The 23469-nt window shown below is 49.2% G+C and overlaps 1 protein-coding gene and 2 long non-coding RNA genes across 4 annotated transcripts in view; 1 reads left to right on the top strand and 2 right to left on the bottom strand.

Moving 5' to 3' along the window:
- Positions 1-5708, bottom strand: part of HPD (4-hydroxyphenylpyruvate dioxygenase) — a 10763-nt gene extending 5055 nt beyond the window's left edge. Inside the window, exons 1-10 of the mRNA XM_003994634.4 lie at positions 5619-5708; positions 5475-5501; positions 4773-4835; positions 4313-4417; positions 3693-3735; positions 3414-3496; positions 2380-2469; positions 1264-1367; positions 772-849; positions 50-212 (exon numbers count right to left, since the gene is read on the bottom strand). Of these exons, the coding sequence (XP_003994683.2) occupies positions 50-212; positions 772-849; positions 1264-1367; positions 2380-2469; positions 3414-3496; positions 3693-3735; positions 4313-4417; positions 4773-4835; positions 5475-5501; positions 5619-5621 (759 nt within the window). The 5' untranslated portion in view covers positions 5622-5708. The remainder of the gene's footprint in view (positions 1-49; positions 213-771; positions 850-1263; positions 1368-2379; positions 2470-3413; positions 3497-3692; positions 3736-4312; positions 4418-4772; positions 4836-5474; positions 5502-5618) is intronic.
- Positions 4413-15323, top strand: LOC109493170. 2 transcript variants are annotated; one of them, XR_006587846.1, is made up of 3 exons: positions 4413-4874; positions 11236-12365; positions 13763-15323. It is a non-coding gene; the product is annotated as an uncharacterized LOC109493170 (long non-coding RNA). The 2 variants fall into 2 exon arrangements; XR_002737168.2 differs by lacking the exon at positions 11236-12365.
- The window catches only part of LOC109493171, a 21335-nt gene continuing 12667 nt past the window's right edge, over positions 14802-23469 (bottom strand). The window contains exon 3 of the long non-coding RNA XR_002737169.2: positions 14802-15255. This is a non-coding gene — a long non-coding RNA (uncharacterized LOC109493171). The remainder of the gene's footprint in view (positions 15256-23469) is intronic.

The raw sequence follows: 23469 nt of genomic DNA, 5'->3' as shown, positions 1-23469 counted from the left end.
TGCTTTCTTTTTCCCCAACCAGGCCCCCGGGGTCCAGGGAAGGCCCCACCTGGATCTGGGACTTCTTCTTGCCCGGTGCTGGCTCATTAATGGGCATCTTGATGGACTCCTCATAATTGGCCACCACGATTGAGCGCAGAGAGCTGTATTCTGTGTGCACCTGTGTGTCGTCCACAGACCAGAAACGATGGAACTGCAGATTCTTCAGGTACCTGCGGGGTGGCATAAGGACCCACTGGCTCTGAGCGCCAGCCGGGGACTGGCTCCCTGTCTCTATTTCCACCTTCCAGAATACCCCCCGCCCCACCCCGAGCAGGCTCCAAAAAGGAACCACCGTTCACTTACATCATATACATCATAGACCTGTACCTTTATTATGACAATTTTCTTTCGGATGGAAGTGAAGTGTCTTGTAACAACACCCGTGTAGTATGGCAAAGGTCCAACAGATAGAAGTGCTTTGAGAAGGGCACTTGCTCCTAATTTGCACAAGGGCGCTGTTTGGGGAGTGACAGACTGCCTCCAGGTCTCCCAGGACTGTGACCCCCTCTGTGCCGAGGTTCCCCAAGGGTCCTCAGAAGACCTTTCCATCACTTTGAGCCTCAAAGCCCCTGGACTCCACGGTGATGGCTTTACAGGGAGAAGATGCCTCGGTGACATAAGGCTAGGCTCCCGCGCCCTTGTGGCCCCATTTCCCACTTTAGTGTCTTGAGGCAAGAACGGGGGGGCGGGCCTGACTCCTTTGCGTGGAGGGGTTGGGCCGGGACTCACCAGTCTGAGGCAGACTCCATCTCCTGATCAGGCTGGTTTCCCACAATGTGGTCGATAATCTCCAGACTGCAGCTGGGCCTGGGGGAAGGAAGCCGTCAGGCGGTGAGGATGGGGCTATTTCCTCAGTCTCCCCGTTCCCACTGTAATAGCTCGCTGTGACACAGGACTACCAGAGGCAGCCGTTCGTGTCAGCTCACACACTCTTAGCAGCCCCATTTGACAAACGGGGAACTGAGGCAGAGGGAAACGAAGTAACTGCTGAGGTTAAATGACAGAGCCAGGGTTTGAACCCAGGCAGTTACGCCCAGAGCCTATGTTCTTAGCCTCTGTGCTACCCCTTCAAGCCACCCTTGGGGACCCTCGGGAGTTCCCCGGCAGGCTCCCAGATGCTCTGTCCCCTCAGAGAAGCCCCGTCTGCATGGAGGATCAGGGAAGTGCTTTCCACCACCCCCTCTTTCCTGCTCCCCTCTCCCGGGCCTGAGGCGTACGCACAGCTTGGAAAGTAGGGGGTCCACGAATGCTGGAGCCTCGAATCCAGGCAAGAACCGGCCAGTATAGTTCATCTTTTCCACCAGGGTGTGTGTCGTGTCCCCGTACTATGGGTGGAAAACAGCACAGCTTGGCCCCTGAGCCCTCATCCCCACTGAGGCTGGGCCACATGTCACGATGCCAACACAGCTCCCGCCCGGGTCTGACCCCAGCTCAATATGGTCACCTCCCCCTTTCTGAAACGAATTGCCACCTGCCATGTGTTCAGGACTTTAACGGTCTGCCTGCCCCACCCCTCCACCTCCCCGCCCCTGGGCCCAGGATCTGTGAGGGCAAGGCCGCAGTTTGGCTCATCATAGCATCCTCAGCACCTAGGGCAGTGCCTGGCAAGTAGTGGGGGCTCAAGAAGAATGTGTTGGCTAAGTGAGAATGATGAGGGCATTGGATCAAATTGTACCCAAGGGTTCTTTCAGTCATCTTAACAATCTTTAAGCTGCATTTAACCTTGAGGTGATGGGACCTGTGATTGTCTCTGTACGACAGTAACACAGCCTTGGAAATCTTTGCTGAGTGTCTGCGACATGCCAGGCACTGTTGTTCGAAATGCTGTGCACAAATGAGCTCATCTGAGCCTCGCAATGACCCTGGTCGGGGTTATAGTTGAAGACAGTGGAGGCACAGAAGAGTTAAGTAGCCTGTCACGCGTCACACACGCGGTCCGGCTGCAGGCCCTGCAGACCGAGTCACAGAGAGGTGGCGTGCTTTGTCCAAAGTCACACAGCTGGAAGAGGGCGGGGCTTCCCCAGACCCCACTCACTCCCTTCTGCAGAGCCCCTGCCTTTCGTTTACATCCCATTGTCATCACTGCCATCCCCCTCCCCACCCCGCAGGGGAGGAAGGGAAGCTGGGAGGGGGGGGCGGTTGCTCCCATGAGCCGCTGCACCCTGGCCAAGCCTTGCAGGCAGTCAGACTTGAGGGAGAACGTCTGCATCAAGGCACAAGGGCAGGAGGGTAGGATGGAGCGGGAGGGGGGGGGGGTGTGGCGAGGATGGTGTGGGGAATCCTGGCATCTCAGGGGAGCGGACAGCAGGAGGGGTAGGGGCACCGAAGTTAACTCACCGTCTGCAGCACGGCCAATTTCACCTTCCCAAATTTATCTTGCTCTATCCAGGGCTCCCGCACGATTTTGGCGCCCCGTTCCCGGGCTTTCTGCAGAGGAGATGGGTCAGGGAGGCGGTTAAGTGCTGGACCCTCCCAGAGCCCTTGCCGGCTCCCCCGGGGTCCAGCCTCTGCGGGACTTCCCCACCTCGTCCTGCCACGGGCTCCTCTGGGTTTTCCAGCCCCGGGCGGGAACTACAGCCAGCTTCAGCTACCGCCCCTGACACCCATGCCTTGTGTCCGTCTGGCAAATAGGGAAACTGAGACCCAGGCCCAGGGTTGGGGCTACGAGAGACAAACCAGGTGGGGGTGGGGGCGTGTCCCACCTCCGCTAACCCACTCTGTGGCCCTTCCCCCTCTCCAGTCCTCAGCTTCCCCATCTGTAAAACAGGTGATTGGATAGGAAGAATCCGACGGGCATTTATCGAGCACCTGTGTCAGACCCTTGCCAGGCACCCTTACGTGCATGACTCCTGCATTTATTTAGCAAAACCTGACTGCATAGCTGTGCTTATCACATGTCAGGCATCAGTGAAGGTAGTAACCTCTTCTACCCTCACAGCAACATTACAGGAAAGGTACTGTGATTGTCTCCATTTTATGGTTGAGGAAACAGAGGCGCAGAGAAGTTAAGTCACTTGCCCAAAGTCTCACAGATAATAAGATTCAGACCTGGGCGGTCTGGCTCTGGAGTCTATGCTCTGAACCTCCAAGCTGCTTCTCGAATAGGGTGTTTGGTTCAGAGTCGCGCCCGAGAAGTCGTAATTATGATCTCATTTCCTCGGGGTAAACCTCAGTGAGGTAGGTGCTCTGATTGTCCCCATTTTACAGATGTGGAAACTGAGGCTCGGAGAGATGACATGCGGCTGGCAAGGTGGAGCTCAGGTGTGCATCACAGCAGTGTCTGGGGTTGTCACCCCAACACGGCAGGTCCTCCGGCCCTGACCTACAGGGGACACTGTGACAGACCGAGGGCAGCCCAGAAGCCGTCTCACCTGCACGATGTAGTCACAGTCTTCCACCTCAAATGCGATGTCCTTCACTCCATCGCCGTGTTTTACCAGGTGGTCGCCCATCTCTGTGGCCGGTAGGGGAGGTCATGGCACTAGAGCCATGGCCCCCTCCCCCTCCCCTCTACTGTCGGTCCCGGGGTTCCATCTCCTTCTAGGCTGGGGAAACCTCCCTGAACTGGACCCACTCCTTTGTTCCTTACCCTTCCCCCACAATAGCTTGTCTTCACCCCCTGGTACCCTGAGCCCCTGGGGCCTCCTTACCTTTGTTCCAGGGGTTGAGGGCGGAGGAGAAGACAAACACGATCTAAGAACACAGAGGAGAAAGGAGGGGTAGCTGGTGGCTCAGGAGAGCACCTGGCGATGTATTACCATCCCCTCCTCCCTGCCCACCTGGGAGACACCCCAGGACCACGTCACCCCTCCCAGCCGGGCAGGATTCCTTAACCCTGGGTTCTGGCTCCGTCTCTGACTTAGCTTCTCCCTGAGCTGAGCTCTTGGCTCTGGCCCCCCCAGGGGAGGGAATCCCCAGGGGTCCCAGGGACCAGGGCACTGCTGGGACTTTCAGTTCTGAAGTCTGAGGCCTCCGCCAACTTATCAGGAACATCTGTGAGGCCAGCGTTGGGCCAGGCCAAGGAGATGAAACTAACGTCCGTGTTGCAAGTTGTACAAAGGTGCCCGTGGAGGGGAGAGTGGGGGCTCTCAGCCCATGTTCCCTTAGCCCCACCAGACATCCTGGGAGAGAACCGGGTCGGCCTGGGGAAAGGGCCTCCTGGTCTACTTCACCCAGAGGCCAGAGCCCTAAGGAGACTCAGAGACCAGCAGGGGCAGAGAAGGCAAGTGGGAGCCTCCTGGGTGAGTGGGGTCCTGGGGTGGCGACTCACCTTGCCTTGCTTGATCACGTGGCTGACCACCTCCCGGGAACCCGTTTCCAGGCCCTTGTAGGCCAGAGGTTCAAAGCCCATCTTGTTACAGTAGAATGACGCAGCCTAAATCACAGAGTTACAACCGGGTTCCTGAGGGCCAGCCTGGGGGGCCCCCAGCTGAGAGCCTCCAGTCCCCCTAAGACTGTCTGCCCTGTTGCCCCAGGCACAGAGTCCGTTCTGCGAAGAAAGGCCACTGCCTGGCCCATTCTGATGTCAGATAAGTTTCCTGCTGGGGTCTGAGGCCCTGATTGTGTAATTAGGATCCAAAGAGTGTCTGTCTTTCCTGGGATGGTCCCAACACTGGCCCTGATCCTCCCCACCCAGGGGCCAATCACAGGCCCTACTGGAGGCCCGCCCTTGTCCAGGAGGCTCTCTTGCCTGCCCTCTGCCCTCTCCAGTTCCCAGCCCCAGCTTTTACCTGCTTGGCATTGCCAACCCAGAAGGTCACGGAGTGGAAATGGAGGAATCGGCCCCTCGCAGGCTGCAGAAGGAGAGAAGGGGAGAGGCTAAGTCTCTGGAGGTGGGTCGAGAAAAGTGCGGATGGAGAGGTGTCGTCTAATCACTTTCCTTGTGCCGGCCTTAATTCCAGAACCGAGAAACCAAACACCCTGCGGCCTTGCCAAGCCTCAAGAGACGTTTCTCACGTAGAGACTGGCAGAGATTGAGCTCCTGGGGGTTAGGATCAGAAAGCCCCCACAGGAGCCCTGCCCAGGTCTCCCAGAGGGGAGCTGCCGTTTGCTACAGCCACACGGATTTAAGTTAGACCTTAGAAAGAACTTCCAGGGCTGGCTGGCTGGCTCAGTCGGAAAAGCATATGACTCTTGATCTCAGGGTCATAAGTTTGAGCCCCATGTCGGGGGAGAGATTATATTTAAAAAAAAAAATCAAGAAAGAACTTCTAGACAGGGTTAATAGATTGGTAGAAATTTAAGAAGAAGAGGTAAAATTTTTCTTAGCAGGGCCAGGCTGAGTCCTGCTAGGTCTTTGGGGGACAGGGACGGGCAGAGATGAACCTGAGCAAGCATCTTGGACGTCACACACCCACCGAAGTTCCCTTCCTGCTCTTTGCTGACATCCCCGTCTCCCGGGGCCCTGACCCCACATCTCCCTTCCTGCTTACCTTCTCTCCTTTGTTGCTGTAAGTCGTCTGAGGAGAAAGAAAAGGACAGTAAGACTCGGAGGCTCAGATACAAGGCACGTGTCTGGAAGTCTCACCGCAGATGTCACCAGGGGGAGGCTGCCATGGCCGCTGGCAGGCACTTACCATGATTAATTGAGGTCAAACTTCCTGCTCTAAGACTGAGACAAGAGGCCAGTGGAGTGCTGTTCACAAGTATTTAACTCCGAACAGGTCCCGCCCCTGGGCTCCTGGCCTTCCTAGGGGTGGGCGGGAGCTGATCCCAGTGCTGGAAGCACCTAGGCCTGGGAGCCTCTGATCTAGCCGCAGCCTCATTGGACAGGGTGTTGCTGTCGGGCCCAGAGAAGGGGTGTGACCCCCAAGGCCAATAGCCAGCAGCGCAGGGCCACAGCAAAGAGCCAAGGGCACACTCCAGTACCCCAGGCTGGGACTGTTTTCTCTGTCCATCAGAATAGAAAGCTCAGAAGTCAAGGCCAGATGGAGTGCAGTGGTCGCTCCAGAATTCTTGTTTAGGGAGAATTTGAGGGGGGATAGGGGCTGGTCTTGAAGCCCTGAATGCATAGCGAGTACATGGTTTATAATTAGGTAAAAGGGTCATACTCCATGGTGGTTAGAGGCATGGGTATGGGGTTTGGATCCTGGCCCTGCTACAAACTATGTGACTGGGGAAAGTCACGGAACCCCTCTGAGCCTCAGTCTCCCCGTGTGTAAAATGGAAGCCATAATAGTGTGGTTGGGATTAAGTGAGATAAAGCATAAGTTTTTGAAATAGCGCCTGGCGCGCGGAAAGGTCACTTGTTAGCGCTGGTCATGATTACTTATGTTCCTTTAGGGCTCTCGGCAACTGATGGAGAATAGGGGGCCTTGGCGTTGCCACAGCCTGAGTATTGGGAAAGAGGTTATGGTCCTGCCCCCTGCCCCAGGTGCGCAATATCTGCAGACTGGTGGGAAGGTGGAGCTAATGGCTCTCGGAGGAGGAATGCCAGGACCCTCCTAAGCAGCCCCACGCCCGGGTCCTCAGGTCTCAGGTCTCACTTTCCTGAAAGATGGAATGGTGGCTGCTGGCCAGCCATGGCATTCACCTGAGGGTCCCAGGACAGCCTGCCGCCTCTCATTCCACCCCAGTCCCCAGAACCTCTGTTGCTGAGCCATCCTTCCCTTTTCTCAGGGAACTTACTTTTCAACTATCCTCATTGCCTGGAAACTTTTTCTAGTCTCTCATGCTTACGGTCTTGGCTCATGACTGTGTTATGACCCCCTACCCTCTTGCATTTGGGCTCCCCAAATGTCCTGCATCAAGCCTTTTTTCCCCTCTTTCTTTTGTTTTCTTTTTTTAAGCTTATTTTTGACAGAGAGAGAGAGAGAGAGACAGAGCATGCGTGGGGGAGGGGCAGAGAGAGAGAGGGAGACACAGAATCTGAAACAGGTTCCAGGCTCTGAGCTATCAGCACAGAGCCCGATGTGGGGCTCGAACTCATGGACCACAAGATCGTGACTTGAGCCGAAGTCCGACGCTCAACCAACTGAGCCACCCAGGAGCCCCCCTCTTTTTCTTTTCAGTATGTAAAAACAAATCAGCGTGAGTGGTAATGCCTTTAAGGATCATTTGATCCAACATTACCATATTTCAGGTGAGAAACTAACAGTAAGAAAGTGCTGGAGGCTACTCTCCTCTTTCCTTCTTCCCTCCCATGCCTTTCTCTCCTCACCGGGGAGCAGAGAGTGGCTTGTGCCAGGGAGGAGCCCCCCTTCCGCCTTCCTCAGCAAACCCTATCAGCGCCCCCCTCCCAATGGGCTGTTCTCAAGTTGCCACCTTCTCCAGGAAGCCCTCTAAGAACTCACCAGACCCAGGTCTGAGGTTTAGCTAAGCCCTGCCACGGGTCAGCCTTAGCCAGCAGCCCTGAGGTGGGGTCCAGGACAATTAGAGAACTTTTCCAAGTCATGCAGTTAGCAAGGGGCACGGTACAGCTGGGATATGAAGTGGGTTATTCTGATGCCACAGCCTACACTTTTTTCTTTTAATTAAAAAAAAATGTTTTAATGTTTATTTATTTTTGAGAGAGAGACAGACAGAGCATGAGTGGGGGAGGAGCAGAGAGAGAAGGAGACACAGAATCTGAAGCAGGCTCTGGGCTCCGAGCTGTCAACATAGACCCTGACGCAGGGCTTGAACCCACAAACTGCCAAATCGTGACCAGAGCTGAAGTCAGATGCTTAACCGACTGAGCCACCCAGGGGGCCCTTGCAGCCTGCACTTTAAATTCCTGCATTGCCTTCTATACAAATAGGAGATGTTGGTATTCCCACTAGAAGGATGGGGAAACTGAAGCCCAGAGAAGGAACATGTGTCTGCAAGGTCTCAGAGCTGGTAGGAATAGGGATCTAGGGTGCCTGGGTGGCTCAGTCGGTTAAGCGTACGACTTCTGCTCAGGACATGATCTCGCGGTTTGTGAGTTCAAGACCCGCATGGGGTTCCCTACTGTCAACACGGAGCCTGCGATGGATCCTCTGTCCCCTTCTCTCCCTGCCCTGCCCCCCTATTGTGCTCTCTTTCACTCTCTTCAAAAATAAAATAAACACTTAAACAATTAAAAAAAAAAAAAAAGAATAGAGATCCAAACCCTGGCCTATTTGTTTCTGGGATTGGATCTCATTCCACCAGTCCAGACATCGTTTCCCAACTTCTCTCTTCTGTTTTCTGGGCAAGTCTGGAGACTGGCAAGGTGATCCTACCTCCTTGTTCTGCCCCTCCTGGGGGTGCCTTGCGAGCCTGCCCCCAGTGTCTACCTCAGCCCTCTGGGTCTAGGTTTCTAACTGAGAAAAATGGTGTGGAGGGAGCCCAGAGTGGAGCTCACAGGCCAGAAGTTTCCACCAAGGGAGAAGGGCCTCAGTGCAGCCCTCTCGGCCCCCCAGCCGAGGCGGAACATCCTGTCCCCGTGCGCAGAGTGGCCAACTGGAACCTCTACTCCTGGAGCTTGGCCTGACTGGTGTCCTAGGCACAAGTCAATGTTTACCAGATCAAGGGAGCAGATTATCAGCAGCAGAGGGCTGGAGGCAGATGTCTGGCTCAGCTGGCCAGGGCTGGTGGCTTTGTCCTACCCTCTGGACTTTGCTTCCAGAAACACTGTGGATCTCAGTCACACTCTGGATATACTACTAGGTGCCTCTTTCAGCTGCACGCCGGGGCTGGGGAGGGAGAGCCCACAGGGCTCAGTTTCTGTAGCCCCCACGTTCCCTCCCAGACTCTCCTTCGCAGGCTGGGCCCAGTTGGATAACGCATCAGCAGTGGCTGGGTTATGGCCGTCTGCTCTTTGTTTCTGAGTTGTCTCCTCCTGCCCAATATGAGCTGGGAGCTGGGTTCTGGAAGCCTCGCTCATGGAGTCTTCTCTCCAGAGGGACTATGAAGGCTCATCTTCCGCTATGCCCTGGTGTGCAGAAAAGAGTAAACCCAGCAGGCTTGAGGAGAGAGGCCGGCTTTCCCGGTGGAGCCTTGGTTGGCACTGAGAAACTTGAATTTCAGGAAGGTCCCCACCATCCCCAGAAATGATCAGAGTAGTTCCTTGTGTGTAAACTGTTTGCATAAGCCATGTGCTTTACCGCAAACACCTGCTTTCTTTCTGGGAGTCTGGGATTTTGGTTTGTGCTGTGGAGCGGGGTGCCCGTATGACCAGCCCCCAGTAAAAACCCTGGTATCCGAGGCTCAGGCAAGGTTCCTTTGTAGACAACATTTCACAAACCCCTTGCTGGAGGAAGGCAGTGTATCCCATGGGACACCCCCACCCCCCCCTGGGAGAGGGCCCTTGGCAGCTTGTACCTGGTTTCCTCTGGACTCCAACTACGTACCTTTTCCCTGGGCTGGTTTGGCCCTGTGTCCTTTGGCTGTAATACATCTGAGGCGTGGGTATGGCCATTGGCTGGGGCCTGCACTCTTCCTAGCACGTTAACAAACCTGGTGGTGGCCTTGGGAACCCCCAACCCGTGCTGGCGGCAATAGGACGTGCTCGATGGATCCTGACTCAAGTGGAATGCGGTACAAGCATTGTCTGGGGAAAGGAAGGGTGAAGGAAAAGGGACATCCTTGCTAAGATATGAGCATGAGATTCCTAGCTGTATAAGCACTGGCTGTCTTCTTCCTTTGTGACCGTGACCCAGGCGGCCTTGGCCCTGAGCTCTTTTCTGAAGCCCTTGCTGAGTGCTCGGTACCTGCCCAGGGGCCCTGGGGTGGCCTGCGTGGCCTCCCGGAATGGTCAGCCATCCTTTGGTGCGTGGGTGGCTCTGCAGTTACCCGTGGTTTTTGCAAGAGCTGTTTGAGCCACAGCCGAATCTGCTATAAGAAGTACAGATTACCTCTGGGATCTGACAGTGATAGAAGGAGCCCAGGAGAGTTGAGGAGCTGGATCCCTTGGCCTCTTTTGGGTGCGCTGGCTAAAATGAGAGGGGGAAATCTCAGGGGGTGATGTCTTTGGTTTTTGTTCCCTCCTCAAGGCAGGAGGAGAAAGAGCCCAAACATTTCCAATGGTGGCCTTTGGTTGGACCAAAAATGTTGGAAGTTTATATTATTCTCTCCTCCAAGCGGGAAGGAAAAAGTTAAATCAGTTCTCAGAGCTGGAGCAAAGCTTCAGGCAAATCATGGGGGAAGGAAAAGAGGGGGTGCTCCAGCTGGTGCTGCTGCCACAACCCCCCCATAAATACTGAATTTACTGCTAGGGGTTTAAGTAAATTTGCAATGAAAATAAAGGAGAAGGAACTTTTAAAATGCCTTTGTATTTTAAAGCTATTGCATCTGGATGTATGGTTAAAATTGATGTAAACTGTTATATGCCTGTAACTTCATAAGTGCCAGAGGGATCATCCCAGTTAGAGAGAGTTGCAAAAAAATAAAAAAATAAAAGTCACTGGGATGTAACTTTCTTGTATTTTGCCATGTGGGTGGCCTGGAATTTGAAATCTTACGAGTATTGAAAACAGAACAATCATCTGTAACTGATGATTCTTACTATGATTTTCGCCCTTTGGAAATTCTAAGGAAAAAAAAAAAAGAGAGCGAGAACTGAAAAAGAGAAGCAATCTCTAAATGGAGATACACTTTTGAGGTTTATAAAAAGCAGTTTCAGGGGCACCTGAGTGGCTCAGTTGGTTGAATGCCTGACTTCAGCTCAGGTCGTGATATCACGGTTGGTGAGTTTGAGCCCTGCATCAGGCTCTGTGCAGACAGCTCAGAGCCTGGAGCCTGCTTCGGATTCTGTGTCTCCCTCTCTCTCTGTCCCTCCCTCATTTGCAATCTGTCTCTCTCTCTCTCTCTTTAAATAAACATTTAAAAAAATTTTTTTAAAAAGCAGTTTGAGGTTGCTAATGGGTTCTTGTGAAATTGCCTGTCTGACCGTTAGAGGCTGATGATACTCCAGATGACGTGTATACTTTTGAGGTCACCCACCTGGGCTCTAAGACCAACATGACAGAAAGAGTTAGGAAAGCTGTCTGGCTTGGCTGCAGCAAAAGAAAACCCAGTGCCATTTCCCCCTCAGCCTTATTGAAGTGTAACTGGCAAATAAAAATTCCCTAGAAAAAATTGCCCATAATTAAGGTCTACAATGTGGTTTCCTGCTATGCAATGTACGAAATATGAAATACGCGTACATTGTGAAATATTTACCACGATGAAGCTAATGAACTTATCCATCAGATTACATAGTTACCTTTTTTTATTTTTTTGCCACTGACTTTTGGAATCCTGAATTCACAGAGCCTGGTTGCCTGGCTCCAACTCTGGGCTGACACCTGCTGTTGTCTGCTGCGAGCCATTTCAGCCCCATCACGAGCTGTGTGGAATGAAAATCAAGTGAAATCACTCCACTCGATGAGCTGGCCAGATTTGGGACACCCCTCTGCGGAGCGGCCGCTGTGAAAACATTACGGGTGCTGCCGGACCGTCTGGTTGTGCAGATGTCCACGATGAAGGGTTTGCTTTCTGATGGCACAAGTTAAAACTCAGCTGCTGATCGGCTATTTCTGGTGCAGACCCGTTGCCTTCCTAACTGTGATTCCTGCCCAAAGCAGCAGGTTGGGCGAGGGCATGTCACAAGGACCGTGACCCTCCCACCCACTCCTGGCAGATGGGAGACATCTCATGGCTATGGATTGTTGCATTTGACTTTTCCACTAGTTGTAGTTTCCATCAATGAACTGACTGATGGTCTGATTCTCTGGTTTTGAGAGAGAGAGAGAGAGAAGAAGGAAGAAAGAAGAGAGAGACAGAGAGAGAGAGAGAGAGAGAGAGAGAGAGAGGATCCAAAGCAGGCTCTGTGCTATCAGCATAGAGCCCAACACGGGGTTTGAACTCACAGACCATGAGATCATGAGCTAAGCTGAAGTCGGACACTTAACCAACTGAGCCACCCAGGCACCCCAAGAATTAAAGTTTTAATTACTGAGTGGGACATAGTGACTTTTTAACAACAGAGAAAAACAAAATCCCAGTACCTGGGAGGCTCAGGGGATAAGAGGAGAGAGCATCACTAATCTTGGCTTTTCAGAACTGTTCTGGCTTGGAACTGATGGCCTCAAGTAGTCCCTCTTAAGCTAATAACTCAAGGGAATTATTTGGACCGCAGCCAGAACCCTAGGATAGGAGGTCCCATCTGGGGAGTCCTGATACCTAGACTTTCAGACAAATACACGCGCTCCTAGGGGGGCCCTGACACTGTAAACTCTGTTTCAGGTGGGGGGGCAGGTTTGGCCTCTGGGACTGTACTTCTTCTGTGAGTCCCCCGGACATCATGATATTCATTGCCTGTGCCCCGGAAGGTGTTCAAAGCAGCTTTAACTTACTGGCCACAGTTGTGCTGTGTGCTGAATCCTTGCGCCTCTGCTTAGGTAAAGAAAGGCTCGTACAGAAATGTTAAGAAGCCATTTTCTTGTCTAAGATAAACCTTTGTGATTCGTGGGTTTCATTTCACCTGGGTCCAAGATCTCTGTATGGCATAACCAAGTTCAGTGATGTATGCTGGTCTCACCCAGCTGCATGGGGTCCTACTGATCATGTTTTGTTCTCAAGATGCCTTGGCCCAAGACAAAGGGCATGTGCAGAAAAGAGTTAACCTAGCAGTTCTAGAAAGGCGTGCTTATAAGGTTGGCCCTTGGCCGGCATCTGAAAATGTGGATTTGGGGAGGGTTCCAGTTTCTTTGAATGGGTGCACCAGGGTTTGTTAGCATTTCTCATTAACCTCTATAATCCACTTATTGACAAATCAAAGTGGGAGTCTTGGTTACAAGACAGAACATAGGGATGCTTGGGTGGCTCAGTCAGTTAAGCAGCCGACTTCAGCTCAGGTCATGATCCTGGGGTTCGTGGGTTCGAGCCCTGCGTCGGGCTCTGTGTGGACAGCTCAGAGCCTAAAGCCTGCTTCGGATTCTGTGTCTCCCTCTCTTTCTGCCTCTCCCCCACTTGTGCTTTCTCTGTCTCTGTCTCTCTCTGTCTCTGTCTCTCTCTCTCAAAAATAAACATTTTTAAAAAATTTAGAGCACTGCCAAACTCTTTTCCATGGTGGCTGAGCCGTTTACATTCTCACCAGAAATGCAGGAGGGTTCCAATTCCTCCCCAACCTCGCTAACAGTTGTTGGCCATCCGTTTTGATTCTAGAGATTTCATCTTTCCTTGAAGTGATGCTTCATTGTGGTTTTGATTTGCATTTCCCTAATGACTAGTAATGTTGATTTTTATGTGCTTATTGCCAATTTGCATATCCTCTTTGGAGAAATCTCTACGCATATCCTTTGCCTATTTTTATTTTTTAAAGTTTATTTAGAGAGAGAGAGAGTGTGTGTGTGTGCAGGCGTGTGGGCGAGTGGGGGAAGGGCAGAGAGAGGGAGAGAATCCCTAGCAGGCTCCGTGTTGTCAGCTCAGAGCCCCAAGCAGGGCTCGATCTCACGAACCTAGAGATCATGACCTGAGCTGAAATCAAGAATCAGACACTTAACCGACTGAGCTACCAGTGCCCCTCTTTGCCTATTTTTAAATTATATTACTTGCCTTTTAATTATTGAATTGTAAGAGTTCCTCCTATATTCTAGAATCGAGTCCCTTCTCAGATATATGATTTGCAATAATTGTTCCCATCCTGTGGGTTCTTTTCACTTTCTTGATGGTGTCATTTGCAACACAAAAGTTGTAATTTTGATGAAGCCCAATTTATCTACTTTTTATTAGTCATGTGTGTATTTTGTGTGTATCGAAGAAGAGACACTGACTTGTTTCTTTTTTTTTTTTTAAGATTTTATTTTTCAGGCTCTGTGCTGACAGCAGAGAGACCGACACGGGGCTCAAACTCGCGAACTGTGAGATCATGACCTGAACTGAAGTCTGATGCTTAACTGCTTGAGACACCCAGGCACCCTGAGACTGAGTTTTTAACTTAAGAAAAGATCTTTAGCTGAGGGAATGGGATCTGTCTCCAAGTTGTCACCTTGGAAGGCAGAGCACCTTAAAATAATAATAATAATAATAATAATAATAACAAAAACGCCGATTTTCTGGTCACTGATTTATGTGCCAGGCACCGTGCTAAGCACATTATATACTGTGCTCTTTACTCATTAAATCCCCAAATAACCCGCAGAGGTAAGTGCTATCAACATCCCCATCTTACAGATTAGAAAACAGAGGCTCAGAGAGGTGTCTGAGCACAGCGAAAAAGTGACAGAACTGAGGAATGAACCAGGCCTGACTCTCTCCAAAGCCTACAAGCTAGCCACTTCCAGCCATGCTGTCATTACTCAGATATTTTGGGAAATGCTTTGGGAATGACCTCTGAGCCCATTTGCAAGCAGCAGGAAAAAACAAACAAACAAACAAACAAACAAACAAAAATCCAGTCTCCTGGTTGTACTCATTAAGACCTGGAGAAGTTCCTCTTCATTTGGCCTCTGGCAGAGTGGGAAGGGCAGGCGTGGCAGGAGGCCAGGGTGGGCCCAGGAGGGAGCTGGGAGACCTGTGGGCATGCGCAGGGGCTCCGTTGGGGCTGGAGAGGAAGGCTTTGTTCAGGCAGAGGTGGGTGCCCCGTCACTGAGCAACCTTCGGTAAGTCACTTCTCTCTGAACCTCAGTTTCCGTGGCGTCCCGATGGAGTGGGGGCTGGCATGGGTGGTGAAAGAATTCACCCAAGTCAGAACAAAGGAGATGGAGATTTATTGAATACACTGCAAGAGAGCAGCTGGCAGGACAGCAAAGGAGAGACTGTCTGCCTGGTCTGCCACCAGGCGGTATTGTGGGGCCACAGTTACAGGGTGGGAGGAGGAGATATGGGAACGTATGGGAACTTTTTTTTTTTTTTTTTGGTAACTGTGTAAATGGCCCATTGGTTAGTTAAGGCCTGTGGCAATTTTAAGAAGAGTTGCCTAATGAGCCTACTTCATGGGGGGGGGGGGGGGGGCTAATTTACCTCATTCAGGTTTCCACTGCTCAAGCCTGTTGCCTAAAAGTGGCCCTGATCATCCCCCCACCCCGACAGGTCGGCAATGACAAATCCTTGGCGTTTGAGTGGAAGTCTCATCTTCAACGGCTTCTTCCTGCTGAACGAGGGGTGTAGAGATGTCCCTACGTATGGATCAACATTGGTCGGTTGGGAATTTATATGTTGGGATTATGAAAGGCAGAGGCGGCTGTATCCAAGGCAGATGGCACGTGTGGATTTTCCCGAGTGGAAAGGATCCTCTGTCAGCTCAAACATGTGGCCGCGAAGGAATCTCGGCACCGGGCGGAGAGAGATCTGGAAAATAAGATGATGATTATTAGGATGAAAAAGAGAAGCCCTAATTAAACGACTTTTGACCCAAATCCTCCTCCAGTCCAGGAGTTTAACCAATCATGAATGGAGTGGGAGGGAGACTTTAACATGCCAATTTGGGTAGTATTCATCTCAGTAACTTTTGTGGTTATCTGGAGTATATATATAACACTCTGGGTTTTTTTTTTTAAGTTTGCTTATTATTATTTTGAGAGAGTGAGAGCACAGCGGAGGGGGGGAGGGACAGAGAGAGAGAGAGAGAGAGAGAGAGAGAGAGAGAATCCCAAGTAGGCTCCATGCTGTCAGCGCAGAGCCTGATGTAGCACTCGAACTCACAAACCATGAGATCATGCATGACTTGAGCCGAAATCAAGAGTCAGATGCTTAACAGACTGGGCCACCCAGTAGGCCTGTAACATTCTATTTTAATAAAGCGTAGGTTCCTTCTTGAGCTGCAGTCGGGATATCAGGGGCCATTGAGTTTTGGAGGGCTCCCTTTAAATTTGTGGGTGACTGCATGCTGGGCTTGATTAAAGGTGGCAGCTACATGCTAGGGTAAAGCCTCTACTTGCAATTTGACATGAATGATGCAGCTCCTGGGACAAATACCGTTAAGAGATAAAACCATCAGGAAGCCCTCTTTGTTTGGTATCGAGCCTTAACAATATCCTAATTATGAGAAATTGCTGGCAAATGGGTGAAGACTCCTCTGGGGGATAAGGCCATCCCAAGGGCATCCTCTACGCATTCAGAAGGAAAGTGGGGCCATCTATGATCTCCACAAGTCCAGACTTGACCCTGTGGAGGAGGGTAGGCTCTGGCTTTTAGGAATGACTGTGTCATCCCAGCCACACAGAATTGGTCAAGGTGATAGTTGAGTTATACAATTGTTGAGTCCATCCTGTTTTCCAGCTGGTCAAATAATCATATGCCCATGGGGTCCGCTTATTATCCCCACAGAGTAACAAGCACAGAGATTGTCTACATATGAGCCATTGTGGCAACTTCTCTGGTTTCCAAGTTGTCTAGCTAAGCAAACAACAAACATTCAAAGACAATCAGAACTAGAATTTAACATCCACGAAGGTGTGTTATTGAAACATAATTTTTCTCTAAATTCACCTTCCAGAGATAGTCAAATCAAGACTAACTCATTCTTTTTTAATGTTTCTTTGTTTATGTTTATTTTGAGAGAGAGGGAGAGAGAGCGTGAGCAGCGGCAGGGGCAGAGGCAGAGAGAGGAGGCCAATAATTCCAAGCAGGCTCCGCGCTATCAGCACAGAGCCCGATGCGGGGGCTCCGACTCACCAACTGTGAGATCATGACCTGAGCCAAATCAAGAGTCAGATGCCCAGCCACCGGAGCCACCCAGGTGCCTCCTAGATTGAACTTTTAATAGCCTCTTGAGGCCAGAAGCCAATCCAAATACCTGCCATTAGACATGCCTGCAATACCTGTACACCTGTAGATGTGGGTGAATTTCTCTTCTCGGGATCCCCCAAATATCCTGAGGTTTCTGCACCTGCCAGGAAGTGATGTTCTTTACTCACCAGGTAAGGCTGCTGGAAACTCTGTAAGCAAGGTATCAGGCCAACATTTCCAAGGAGCTTCATTGGCTCCATAGTCAACCTTAGTTCCTTAGAGCTGTCTGGTCCCATCTGAATCTATGCACGTCTCTCTCAAATAGGACGTTCCAGTCAAAGCCTTGGTAAAATAATGAAAATTTCTAATGGGTCCTGTTACAAGGAGAACAGATTCTCGGGGTGCCTGGGTGGCTCCTTTGGTTGGGTGTCCGACTCTTGATTTCGGCTTAGGGCATGGTCTCATGGTTCATGGGTTCGAGCCACGAGTCGGGCTCTGTGCTGACTGTGGAGCTGGCTTGGGATTCTCTCTCCTCTCTCTCTACCCCTCCCCGCCTCAAAATAAATATATAAACTTAAAAAAAAAAAAAAAGATTCTTGTTGAACTTATGCAAATAATTGTAATTGCCAAGGAAGAAAGAATACTCACTGAGATTTTCTGAATTTTAGAGGGTTCAGGTAGGGAGAAAAGTTAAATGTTTCAATTTGCTCATAAAAGAATACTTTATCATATTTCTGTAAGTCATGGATATCTTAAGAGAAAGGTTCCTTAATCTGAAAAAGCAAACATTAGAGAACCAGCAATGTTGCAAACCAGAGTCATAAAACTATAGTCATCTTCTTCAATTCACTCAGTTCTACATTATTAATTTTTGTTCTGTTTGAACGAAGCTTTCCCATTAGTTCTGGAAATTCTTACCCGGTTCAGTTTTATGATCTTAAAGATACCAAGTACCCGTATTTGTCAAAAACAAAAACAAAAACAAAAACAAAAAAACCCGTCCTTTTCATGAATCTCCTTGAAGACAAAACTCGTTTTGCAAGAGCATCGGAACAGTAACTATAAATGACAAAAAAAAAAAAAAAAAAAAAAGACCCTCAGAAATGGACATGGTTAAAGATCTGATAGTAAAGTTCATTATAATGTAGCTGACAAGGAAATCTAGTTATTTCTGTGACACCTAGCATTTTATTTTATTTTATTTTTTAAAATTTTGTTTTTTTTTAAATTTTATTTTGAGAGAGAGAGAGAGAGAGAGAGAGAGAGAGAGACAGTGTGAGCGGGGGAGGGGCAGAGAGAGAGGGAGACACAGAATCGAAGCAGGCTCCAGGCTCCAAGTTGTCAACACAGAGCCACTCAGGTGCCCCAACACCTAGCATTTTAATGATTAGAATGTCAAGTGATGACCTTATATCAAAACATATTAAAACCCTAGGGACTGTATGTAATTTCTAAAGCAGTTATAGCATTTACCCATACAATACAACCTAAGGCTAATTACTATGAGTTTGAAGGTGCTTCCCAAGTAATTTAACAGACCAAATCAACAAGCCCAATGAGTCAAAAAGGCTTCATTGACAATTCAAATCTCAGGGACGTTTGTTAGAAACCTTAGAAAGTTTTAAAACACCTATCTAAATAGGATTACAGATCATTATAAATTTTGAGAAGTTTTAACTTTAGTCAAAGACCTGATAAAGACAAAACATAGAAACTTTTGTTTTCTGGGCAGATAAAAAAAAAACACCTTTGTTTACACTTTCTTATCAAGAGCAGACCAACAATCCAAGAAAACGTTGTCTTTTTAACAGAGTATGGTAGAATTTCAATCTTATACTAGGTATACTTTATTTATTTATATGTTTATTTATTTTTGAGAGAGAGAGACAGGGAGACAGAGTGTGAGTGGGGGAGGGGCAGAGAGAGGGGGACAGAATCCGAAGCAGGCTCCAGGCTCTGAGCTGTCAGCACAGAGCCCAACACTGGGCTTGAACTCAGGAACTGTGACATCATGACCTAAGCCAAAGTCTGACGCTTAACTGACTGGGCCACCCAGGCGGCCCCCAGGTGTACTTTTAAAATCCATTAGTTTCAAGCTTAGTCTGTCCTGACCACACATAAAATTCTTCTCTAAGCTTTCCCTTCACAAACCTACAGCTTTCTTTTGCATTCAGATTTTGTCCTACGCCTTTTCTCTAAATAGCTAGTCTCACTTTAGGACAATGTTACTTTCTTTTTCCCTCAACAAAATATATTCTCACCTCTTATATTCTTCTTACACATCTCCTACTGTCCTACATACAGAGTTGCTTTCCTTATCATTTCTATCAGTCTTAATTACATTTAGCAGAATTTTAACTCTTAGAAACCTTAGTCTCTAGGGAAAATTAGTAACCAATTGTGAACTCTATTACAGCAGGATTCTTTAGGTTGGCAAATTTATAAACACAAGTCATAGTTTTTCATTGTATAATCTTTCAGTAAGGCACAAAGCCATGTTTTCCAACAGACCCAAATAGCTTTAATTTCTCTGCAAAGAAGCCAAAAGCTGGTAAACCTTGTGTTTAGTAATTAATGTCGAAGTATTTTATCTTACTTGGAAAAGACTTAGATAGCCAATGAATTCAACTTAATTTAGAATTTAGCTTAGCAAAACTTGAAAGTTTCAGGTTAGCGAAGATTTTGAAAGCTATTTTAAGAATTACCCTTGAGGGGTGCCTGGGTGGCGCAGTCAGTTAGGCGTCTGACTTCAGCCAGGTCACGATCACACGGTCCGTGAGTTCGAGCCCCGCGTCCGGCTCTGGGCTGATGGCTCAGAGCCTGGAGCCTGTTTCCGATTCTGTGTCTCCCTCTCTCTCTGCCCCTCCCCCGTTCATGCTCTGTCTCTCTCTGTCCCAAAAATAAATAAACGTTGAAAAAAAAAATTAAAAAAAAAAAAAAGAATTACCCTTGAGAACTTTATGAGACAGACATAATTGACCATAATTTTTTAAAGTTTATTTGTTTATTTATTTTTAGTAATCTTGACTCTCAATATGGGGCTGGAACTCACCACCCCAAGATCAAGGGTCACACGCTCCACTGACTGAGCCAGCCAGGCGTCACCCCCCTTTTTAAGTTTATTTATTTATTTATAAAAGTAACCATCATTTTAAGCCATCCTTTTGCTGACCAATGCCACAGATATAATGTGAGCTTATTCGACTTTAGTAAACCTTGGTAGAATAAGAGTTTTATATTTAATGCTGATAACTCTGAAGATACATGTAATTAAACCAACAAACTTAAATTAGCTTTAATACTGAGTATATTCCACCTATGTCCATTAAAAGTCAATCAGTTTGTTCCCCATTGTCAATTTTTATATGAGGTACCTGTGGGAAAATCTAAGGTGGGCAGTTTTAGATTCAGAAAGTTTTGGGTTTTTTAAATTTTTTTTCAAAACTTACTCGTTTTTTTGAGGGCGGCGGGGGCGTGTGTATGTGGCGAGAATCCCAAGCAGGCTCACGCACAGCGCAGAGCCAGATGTGGGGCTCAAACCGTGAGACCGTGACCTGAGCCAAAATCAAGAGTCAGACACTCAACTGACTGAGCCACCCAGGTGCCCCTAGACTTAGAAAGTTTTAAAGGGACGCCTTGGTGGCTCAGTCAGTTAAACATCCGACTCTTGATTTGCACTTTCTTATCAAGAGCAGACCAACAATGCAAGAAAACTTTGTCTTTTTAACAGAGGGTAAAGCAGAATTTCAATCTAGGGAGCCCCCGGGCCTTCAGGGGAAAGGGAAAGACGATGGGCTGGAACAAAAGAGCCGTCATCTAGAATGTCCACAAGGTCAGATGGGCCATGAGACCCAGCAAGACAGTTTTTGTGGAGCTTGGGACCTTGGGGACAGTGCCATGAAGGCTTGCACATGAGACCTCTGACCATTTGGAGTTCTGGCAAAAGAGGTCAAGCTGGAAAATAGCTTGGAGAGGTCATACCTCTTGATTTGGGAATTTGTACCCAGGCTGGGAAACATTACATAAAAAGATGAGAAGTTTTTCCTCAGGCCTTGGGGATCATGTTTGTTCCATTTTTAAATTATTGCTATTTTTTAATGTTTATTTATTTTTGAGACAGAATTCGAGTGGGTTAGGGGTAGAGGGAGAGGGAGACACAAAATCTGAAGCAGACTCCAGGCTCCGAGCTGTCAGCACAGAGCCCGACGCGGGTCTCGAACCCACAAGCTGTGAGATCATGACCTGAGCCGAAGTCGGTCGCTCAACCGACTGAGCCACGCAGGCGCCCCCACGTTTGTTCCATTAAAAAAAAAAAAAAAAAATTCAGCCCCAGGGTGAGTCCGGAGGCATAGAGGGGATTATAAAGACCGGCTGCTGGTTTCCAAAGGGGCGTCCCACTAAGGGGAATGGGGCTTTGACTAGTGGTCTTGATTTTAGTCAAAGCGCCCCACCCGATCAGAGAAAAAGAACTTTGCTGTAGCTCCTAGTCTCTAAGCAGGATTCCTGAGGCATACGGATCGTAACACTCCTACGGCTCCCTCAAGGACTTCTTTAATGTTTGCTCTGGTTAGTGTTACTTTCTTCCGATAATGGTAACCCCTCCACACCAAGATATACTTTAGCAATCGCCTTTCAAACAGTATGGCCCACTGATATACATTTGAAGGGTTTCGTGACTAATGTTTTACTAAACAATTAAAGCAACTTTATTTTAACAATAGCAGCCCTCCAAGAACCTGGGGACCTTGCTTTTAACATGCACAGATTCCTTAGAGATTTATACTATCCCTTAACCCCCACTCACTAAAAAGTCTATCATCAGTCACTCCTCATAATCCCAGGGCAGCTCTTTCTACCCATGGGTCCTGTCCCCATGCTATAATAAAAGGACCTTTTTGCACCGAAAACATCTCAAGAATTTCTCCTTGACCATTTACTCGCGGCCCCACATCATCGCTGGTCTAAAAAAGGGCCAGACCTTATATGGGGTGACTGAGTGTACTGGGATGTGCCCCCCCAAGGAGAGGGTCATGGCAAATGGCACTAGCAATCCCTATTGGGGCATCCCCTACGACAGGAAAGCCAGACAGCGGGTGACCAAACCAGGTCAGAAGAAGGAGGTGGGGGGGTCACCACTCAGATGCATGGGAATGTGTTTTGCCTATAGATCAAGATGGTGGCTGTTTCCTCGGGAACAAAGGGAAAGGAGGGGGTTCCTAAAAGCAGCTAGGCAGCTGACAGTCAGCCAGCGTCAGTAAAGGGTCCCGACTGAGTCTGTATCATGCAAATTTACCCTGGATGAGCTGCAGAGGGAATGGGAAAGGAGAGGAAGGGGTCCTTCGCCCTCACAGGAGCAGACGGTCTGACCTGTTCACCCTCAGACCTTCAGACCACACTGGGCAGCCACCCTGGCCAGAGACCTCCAGCTGTCTGAGCAACACCAAGGTTAGGCCACCAAAGGGCCAAAAAGAGAAAGGAGAGGGAGGAGAGGATCCCTCTGATGGGCAAGAGGGTAAATTCCTCACCCTTTCGGGCAAGGGCCATCTAGCAGGTTCCCTGCAGGGCTCTGGATCCTTGCTGAGGACTAACCTGAACTGGAGGTCATCCGTTCCCCAAGAAATAACTAGAGTCTGTCCACCAAGGGAAAGTCCTGAGAAAGTCCCCGACAATCCAGGGAGCGTCCCAGGCCAGCAGAGGTTCCCCATATGGGCCACCAAATGTGGGGCGTCCCGGGGTGGGGGCAGCGGTCGAGGCAGTGCAAGAGCTCACCCAAGGCAGAACACAGAAGATTAGTGAATACATTGCAAGGGGGCGGCGGGCAGGACAGCAAAGCACAGACTGTCTGCCACAAAGTGGTGGTGAGGGGCCACACGCGTAGGGTGGTTGAGGAGGTATGGGAACGTACGGAATTTTCCTTTGTTTGGTAACGGGCTGTTTGTAAGTAGCCTATTGGTTAATTAAGGCCTATGGCTATTTCAAAGGGGGGTTGCTTAATGAGCCCGCTTGCATTCAGCCAGGTGGTCACTGCTTTGCTCAAGCTTCTTAACTTTTATTTATTTATTTTTTTGACAGAGACAGAGCATGAGCGGGATCAGAGAGAGAAGGAGTCACAGAATCCAAAGCAGGCTCTAGGATCTGAGCTGGCAGCACAGAGTCCAACACGGGGCTCGAACCCACGAACCGTGAGATCATGACCTGAGCCAAAGTCTGACGCTTAACCAACTGAGACACCCAGGCGCCCCACGCCTTGGTCAAGTTTCCATTGCTTAAGCCTGTTCCCTAAAAGCAGCCTCTACAGTTTCCTCTTCTGTAAATGGGGAATTATCATAGCACCTCCTTCATAGGGTCGTCTGAGGATCATCTGATCTAATGAAGGTAGGATGCTTTGCTTGAAGTCTGGCCCTTAGTAAGACTCAGTTAATGGTTACCAATTATGTCGATTGTTATAAGGAATGTGGGAGGTTCTCGAATATTGGGTTATGGTACTTGGGTTTTATCTCTGAGGCAGTGGGGGGCTGTTCAGAGTTTTATAAGTGCAACATCATCATGACTTTAAAGGCTCCTCCCTTCAAGGTCGTAGGAAAGGGAGCTGAGCAGAAAACCCAGCTGTTCATAGGTGCTGTGCTGGGCCTGGAGTGGCCCAGTGGCCTATTTGTGATTCTTCATTATATTCAGAGAACATAAATAAACCAAAGGCTTTAGTTACATTTTAGAATTGGACCTAAAAACAGCCAAACAGTCTTGTGTTCTGCTTCCTAGAATCTACAGCTACAGAGCCCCAAAAAAGAAGGAGTGAGGATTCAAAGGCACCAGCCCAGGGATAGAATTTCCCCC

This window comes from Felis catus, chromosome D3 (assembly GCF_018350175.1).
Source record: "Felis catus isolate Fca126 chromosome D3, F.catus_Fca126_mat1.0, whole genome shotgun sequence".
Classification (NCBI taxonomy): Eukaryota; Metazoa; Chordata; class Mammalia; order Carnivora; family Felidae; genus Felis; species Felis catus.
Note: the sequence above shows the minus strand (reverse complement) of the source record. Positions and strands in the feature narration are given on the sequence as shown.